This window comes from Theobroma umbraticum, unplaced genomic scaffold (assembly GCF_002168275.2).
Source record: "Theobroma umbraticum cultivar Fairchild unplaced genomic scaffold, ASM216827v3 scaffold_146.0, whole genome shotgun sequence".
Classification (NCBI taxonomy): Eukaryota; Viridiplantae; Streptophyta; class Magnoliopsida; order Malvales; family Malvaceae; genus Theobroma; species Theobroma umbraticum.
The window spans coordinates 7,022,416-7,029,949 of record NW_018397265.1 but is presented as its reverse complement, the minus strand read 5'-3'; the positions used below and the strand labels follow the sequence as shown (position 1 = coordinate 7,029,949).

General features: G+C 32.1%; 2 protein-coding genes across 2 annotated transcripts; one reads left to right on the top strand and one right to left on the bottom strand.

Moving 5' to 3' along the window:
• Positions 1-2,449: 2,449 nt before the first annotated feature.
• On the top strand, positions 2,450-3,507 carry LOC110422887 (Octicosapeptide/Phox/Bem1p family protein). Its single transcript, XM_021436916.1, has 2 exons — positions 2,450-2,755; positions 2,853-3,507. The coding sequence occupies exons 1-2, from the start codon at positions 2,596-2,598 to the stop codon at positions 3,260-3,262; spliced, it is 570 nt and encodes a 189-aa protein (XP_021292591.1). The 5' UTR covers positions 2,450-2,595; the 3' UTR covers positions 3,263-3,507.
• Positions 3,508-5,429: 1,922 nt separating this feature from the next.
• Positions 5,430-7,373, bottom strand: LOC110422888 (transcription termination factor). Its single transcript, XM_021436917.1, has 2 exons — positions 7,157-7,373; positions 5,430-5,772 (listed from the first exon to the last, which is right to left on the bottom strand). The coding sequence occupies exons 1-2, from the start codon at positions 7,298-7,300 to the stop codon at positions 5,617-5,619; spliced, it is 300 nt and encodes a 99-aa protein (XP_021292592.1). The 5' UTR covers positions 7,301-7,373; the 3' UTR covers positions 5,430-5,616.
• Between the last annotated feature and the right edge of the window lie 161 nt (positions 7,374-7,534).

The following is a 7,534-nucleotide window of genomic DNA, read 5'->3' as shown; positions in this document are numbered from 1 at the left end:
GCAACTGGGGCAGTTGATGATATGCTGGAGACTTTTCTTTTTCTTTTTGTTTCATTAACTAATTTGAAACATCAAAGAATTTGACTAATAGGAATAATAATCGATACGGTATTTGTTAATTTTGAGATACTCGAATCTAAATCGAATTAAAATTTAATTATTTAATAATTTACCCTAACATAATTAAAAATTAATACTAAATATTCGTATTCGAATTTGATTATAAATATTTAAAAAAATTCAACACAAAACAAAAATAAATTTAAAATAATTTTTTATATATTATTAATAAAAATTAAATTAATAAATTAAAATTAATACTTAAAAAAAATTAAAGTTTAAATTTAGGTTTTGGGTTTAGGGTTTAGGGTAGTATAAGGTATCCGATTTTAAAGTACTTACTGTTAGGCTAGTTTGGATTAGATTTGTTTATCTCCATAATTACTTGGAGTGATAATCACTTGCTTCATCAAGACTTATAATTAGAATAATTCAGATTTGTTTTATTGTTTCATGTACTAACTTTTTTATATTTTTTACATCTCATAGTGTTTTTATATTAAAATTTTCATGTAATAAGTAAAATCATACTAGCACTTTATTATTATTATTAGAATAGATTATTATTTCCTTTTTTATTCTACATTTTAACTATGCAAAGTTATGATAAAACAAAGTAATAAGTAATAAAAAGCAAAACTATATTTGATTAGAAATAATCATATAATTAAAAAAATTATTTTACTGATTTATTGTATAATTATTTTCAGTTTTTATGTAAAACTAAAATCCTATATTATTCTTTATATCAATGACCCATAAAAGATGTTACTTCTTTGATTAGAAGAAAGCCAAATGTATGATGAAGATGTTGGATTTGGGTCATTTTCAAGAACTAAGTCTTTGCTTCTTTTCTTAAACCATACGGGTTTAATTTGTAGAGAAAATTGGGACACCATGGCCCATGCAAGTGCCGACCCTACCTGACTCAATTTACTCGCCACATCATATTAGGTACATTTCTTCTTCTATAAGGTTAGTAGGGAAAAATTGTTTTTATATAGACCCTTCATATTATGTTATTTATACGCATAACCATTCATATTAACCGAAATTAACAATTTTGTCCATGAAAGAATTCCTTCTCTTAAATTATGATATTTATACGCACAACTATTAATATTAACCGAAATTTGCAATTTTTTCCACATCGGAATTTCTCATGGACATAAAATAAAACTGTAAAAGCTAGATTGGATTCAATAAAAAAATAAAAATTTGTTTAATTTTTTTAAAATAATTTAAAGTTTTTTTAATTATAATTAAGAGTATATTAGTGAAATGTAGTGGAGAAAGTCATGTTTAATGCCAAAACAAGCAAGAAGGGTCAATGAACCATGGACCAAAATAGCATTAAATGCCTTATTTTGACAAATATATATATATATATATATATACATTGTTTGATCCTTGAATAATGCTAGAAATCACGAACCTTAGTCATACTTTTCTTAACCTTGGGTTTAACTTGTATTTATTTATTTTTGGTTTAATTAATTAAGAAAATTAAAAGAGAAAAGGTAGAGCCGGCTAGAATGGAACTTGGACCAACAAAGGGCCCCAGCCCTTTGGGAGTCAAAGATGGGAGGGAAGCCCGCCTCCTGGCTCAGACGTGGGGGTGGGCCCCTTCCATTTAACTTCTTAATTTTGTTAATCTGAGTAATTTATATTAATTGTTATTTGATCGGATTAAGTAAAATTAAAATATTTTTTAATTGAATTTTAATAAATTTTGGGTTGTGAAATTATTAATTTTCATAGGTTCAAATAGAGGCCGGACTTATTCTATCATAACTAATAATTTTTTATATTAAAATTTAATTATATATATTATTTTTTATTCATATTTTTTATAATTAATGTAATACTTATTAAAATTTATTAATTATTTAAATTATAATTTTAAGTTATAATTATTTTTATCAATTAATTTTAATTATTAATTCAGTTTTCTATTAATAATATACATAAAAATTGATTTTAATAAAATATTTATCGAATAGTTTTTAAAATATTCAAGTAGGAGTTTATAAATGATAATTTCAAAATTTATTCAAATATTTATAAGATTTTAATACTGTATTAAATTATATAATTAAGAACAAAATATATTACTAGTTATTTTTAAAATATTTATATTTGAAATTTATTATTGATTAAAATACCTAAATATTATAAATATTGGAATAATGATATCAATTATTCAAATATTACGTGTTAACTACTTGAACATGCCCCCATTGGGAATATCCGAATATCAAAAACCAAAACCCTTTCTTTTCTGTTTCCAGCAAGTCTCTTTAGCGTGTCGAAGTAGGACCCATGATGACGTCATTTCCCGCTTCTACTATAAATAAGCCTCTGCGCCCTTCCCTTTGTTTTCAGATTCGCAACAAATTCCCTTCTTTTCCCGGAATTCTCTCTTCAAAAAATCTTTCAAAACCGAACTTTCTCTGACCTTCCAACCACAGAATCCAAACGAACGCTAAAGAGCGAAAAGAGGGAAACCCCCAGAGAAAGAAAGAAAGAAAGAAAATGGTGAGAGAAATTGAATCGGAGAAGAAGAGCTCAGAAACTATCAAGTTTCTTTGCAGTTACGGCGGCAAGATTCTTCCACGTTCTAGCGACGGCAAGCTCCGTTACGTCGGCGGACTCACCAGAGTTCTCTCCGTCGATCGTTCCATTTCGTTTACAGGTTCGTTTTGTGTTTCAAAGAATCTTTTTTTTTAGTTTTTTTGTTTTATTTATTATTTTTAATTGAAAAGAGTGTTGAATATTTTGTTTTGTTACAGAGCTGATGGTGAAACTCGTTGAGTTTTGTGGATATTCTGTAACGTTGAGGTGTCAGTTGCCGAACGGCGATTTAGATACTTTAATTTCGATAAAGTCGGACGAGGATTTGAGGAACATAATTGATGAGTACGATAGAGCGGCTCCGTCGAAGATCCGAGCAATCCTTTCACAGCCGAAGTCGCTCAAGCAAATCTCTCCCCCTCCGTCGAATACTTCCAGCGTCAACTTTTCCTCTTCCACGTCAGCCGATTCCGATCCCCCGGCGAAGGCCGTATTCCGTGGCCGGAGTGTTTCTCCGCCACGGCCGATGGCATATCCCGTTAGAGCTTCTTATTATCCCTGCTACCTGCAGCAGAACCCTAGAGTTTTCTTTACCGCTCCTCATTCTAATTACTATTGCCGGCATTGAAACCAGAGATTCCGGGACGGAAGAATGACTCTACAGCCCCTCAGTTGGAGGCTTACAGAACAAATATACCATATAGACGACGGCCATAAAAATACCGTAAAATTGAAAAAAAAAAAAGAAAATTAGTTGATTAGTCGAACTTTGAAACTTTTATTTCAAAGTGCGTTTGGATTGTAAAGTGAGAATCGAGAAGTAAATTTTTTTCGTAATTGATGAATCTTTTGAGATTTTCTTCTTCCCCAAAATTTCCCAGCAATTAGCATGATTTTTCCACCGTTAGGGTTCTGTTAATTTATGTGCCACCGTGACGGATTGGGAAAATTCCGAGATAGACAATCACACTTTTGTCTTCTGTACCAGAGCGAAATATTTGCAGCAGTTGACACGTACGGGACTCAGTCAGTTTAGCCGCTTGACACGTGACATGACTCCAGAGTACAAACGCAGGAAGTTAATTCGTTGGTCAAAATGTCGTTTTACAATTTTTATTTAATTGAAAAGAGTTGTATAAATTATGATTTTAATTTTTCTTTTTCTTCTTTTTCAGGACAAAAGAAGGATGGGATCAGAATCATCAGGTGCGGTAAGGCGTCGTGATAATATTTGGTTAATTTTGAGATATCTTAATAACGGTGGTTAAGATACTCGATAATTTTAAAATATCTAAATTTAAATATAATTATTTTTTTATTTCAATTTGAATTTAAATCAAAATAAATTTAAGTTTTAAAATTATATGTAGAATTATTAATGAATTTGGAAGTGTGTTATATTAATTAAGTAAAATAACTTTGAAATTGAAAGTCACTGTTTATACGGGGTTTGCAGTGAGAACTCTGAAATCATTACTTGAACTCATTACTATTATTTAAATTTTATCCAAATTTAATTAAAATTTATTTTAATCATATTTAATTAGATCAGGTAATGTAAGATATTCAATTAATTCTCGTCATGGGAGGACAACTTGGAAGACTGACAAATGACGGCTGGTTGGAATTCTTTAATAAGCTTTAAACAAAGGAAATTAAGATGAAAAGAGTAGAAAACGTGTGACAGTTCCAACAATAAAAACAAAGTAAAGCTGCGTATGACTTAATCCTCCATGGGTGTGGATGGAAGAATTAGTGTGAAGAAAGAAAAAGATAGCCACCCCGTTTCGCAAGGTGGGACCGTCTGATATATTTGAATCTTCCAAATTTTGGTTATGGGGTCAAGTCTTTGTGGAACTATATTTGGCATTATACTTTGGTGAACTTGTGGGGACCCAAAGTGATTGAAACACTCAAGCAAAGGAAAGGGTAAATCTAAAAAGTCATAAGATTAACAATTTCTATGTTACTAGAATACTTAGAGTTAAACATAACATATAACCCTAAATAGTATTTTAATTTTTGATTTAATAAATTATTAGTAATAAGAGTTTATTTAATTCATAATAAAAATATAATAATTTGATTAGATATAATAAAAAAATAATTTATTTGATTTTTCTTAAATATTTTAAGAGTTTTTTAAGGTATTATGTCGTTCATATTTCATACATTGTCCTTGTATAAATTTTATACAATCAGTAAATGAAATATTACCACCCCATTAACAAATAAATTTAAAAATTGAGAACCTTAAAAAATATACTCACAATTTTAAAATTATTTATTTAAATTTTTTTAAAATTTTTTTACCTTTACACATTTATAAGGTAACAAAATATAATTAAGTGATAGTAAATGGATATCATACATTAACAAGGCATCAAATATAAACCTTTACATAAATATCGTTGCTTCCCTATGTACCCATTTTGATTTGTGAAAGTATATGTATTTGGATTCACCTTTGTGTGTGTACTATTTTAGTTAGTTCACTTTATTGGAGAAAGCCTTACATTTAACCAAACAGTCCTTACGGAAGTGGTCAGCCTTAGCTCAATAATCAATCTCTTCTTTGACTGTTGAAAGATCAAAGATTCAAAGTAGGTTGAGCCACAGACAAGGACCCCCTCCAGGGTTTGATCTTTATATGGAAATTGGGTTGCAACATGAAAATGACAACTAAACTGTCTTTTCTCTTTTGCTTTCTTTGCTCAGCCAAACGACAGAAATGGGAACAAAGATCTTTTCCTAACCTCATTTTCTCGGGCCAGGAATGATTTAGAAAGGGGAAATTGAAAATTAAAAAGGAATTGCTCTGATTGAAGCAAGTTGCAAGAAAATACATGCGCAATACGGGCTTTGTGGGAACATAACATCAAGCAATGCTACATCTCAAGTCCTATGGGCATTACAGAGCTTGTGACTCGAGTTTTCGAAGAAATGGAGGTAAAAAAACCAATGAGGCATAGTATTATTTTTTCAACCAGTTTCTTGCTCAAACTCCTCAGCCTCAGATTCCTCGGCATTGTCAGCATCATCATCGTCTGCATCATTATCATCGTCTTCCTTATCATTATCGGCGGTAGTCTTCCCAATCACAACCAGGTTTCTGTTAGTATCTCTGATTTCATTCAACTGCAAGAATCAATTACACAAGTGTCAATAAAGCAAAAGCCTGAATTTGCGAAAGTGACAGTCCCCGGCAAACATACAAAACTGCCCAAATGAACAACAGCCTCAACTAACTTCTAACGATTTGAATGAATATCATCTTCTCGCACTCGTGTTGACCAAGGTGATAATAAAATATAAGTTACTGATGTCATAAACTACACATAACCCAAAACTAGAATTCACAAAAAAAGAACAGAATGACAGCGGAGGCAGGGAAAGGTTTTCATGAATGTTATCAGTTGATTGCATTCTATCAGGAACGGAACTGATAAACATGTTTTTCACCACCTAATCCATAAACTAAATATAACCCAAATTCAGAATTTACAAAAAAAAAAAAAAAAAAAAAAACAGAACGAAAGTAGAGACGGAGAAACATTTTCATCAATGTTATCAGTTGATTGCACTCTTATCATGAAGGGAACTGACAAGCATGTTATTCACCACCTAATCCATCAAACTTTCAAGCTCTGGCATCCATGGCCAGATAGACTTCCTACCTCAACCTCACATCTCCTTCACAACAAGGCTTTCGACGTACCAGTCTAGCAATGTTAGAGGAAACAACAAGCAAGACCAAAAGTATATAAAGCCACGGTTTTTTAATGAATTTATGTGCCAAAATCCTGGATTCGATACAATATGAAGTTTCAAGCCCTTGACTGGTGGTTAGCAATAGCATATGGCTCTCGAAATCTTTCTAAGTACTCAGTACATTGAAGTTATACCGCTCCGATCGAGCAGTTGAACTCATTATACTCACTGTAATTTGTTGAAGATCTCACCCTAATCATTTAGGAAACTATCAACAATGACAAGGTTATTTCCTTACAAACTTAGACACTGATCTTAATAGCATTTGAAATTCTGTCATCAAACTTTGGAAATGTAACCAGGCAGCAACCCCGAAAATCGAAATGCTACAGCTGAATTCTTGGTCCAAAAGATCCAAAGAATTTGATTGCTAGATTTCACCATGAAAACCCATTAAGTATCACATCCACTAGATCACAATAAAGACAATTGGCTCTATCACTGTTTAAATTTCAGCAGCAAAGAGAAACTTGATGATTCACAAAAAATGTCTACTTCAGCATAAAGAATCTCTTCCAAACACAAAATCAAAGGGTCGGGTTCAAACAAACTGACTAATTTAATTAACAAATTTGACTTTTTTTTTTCTTTCTTCCTCCAAAAGATTTTGAATACTAATGCATTAGGCTTGAGCAAGAGGAAATCAAATAAACAGATGAGACACTCATTTACCCTTTTCCATGTGATCGGAGAAAACAAAAGAACATTCCTAAGTAGAAAAAATGGGGTATCGGAAAAATTTTGAAAGTACCTTTTCTTCGAGATTAGATTCTTCCATGGCGAGTAGGAGCTCTTCGTTGTGGGGTTGAGGCCATTGAGATGGAAGCAAAAACGACGTCGGAATAGTCCTCGTCGTCGATGGAAACTGCGTCATGAACGCCGGAAACTGTAACATCCTTTCTCGCTCTCGCTCTCTCTCTCTCTCTCTCGTGGAATCTCCAGATGATCAACTTCAGGGTCGGACCCGCCGGTTCAAATTTCAAATCCTCGGCCCATTTACCCCTCTCTAGCCCGACTAATTTGTCCGAAAACCTCGGCGCCTCAGACCAATTGACGATTTTAGCCTAATTTCAGCCCGTGCATTTCAATATCGGGCCGAATTAATCCCAAAGCCCATCCTCGAACCTTT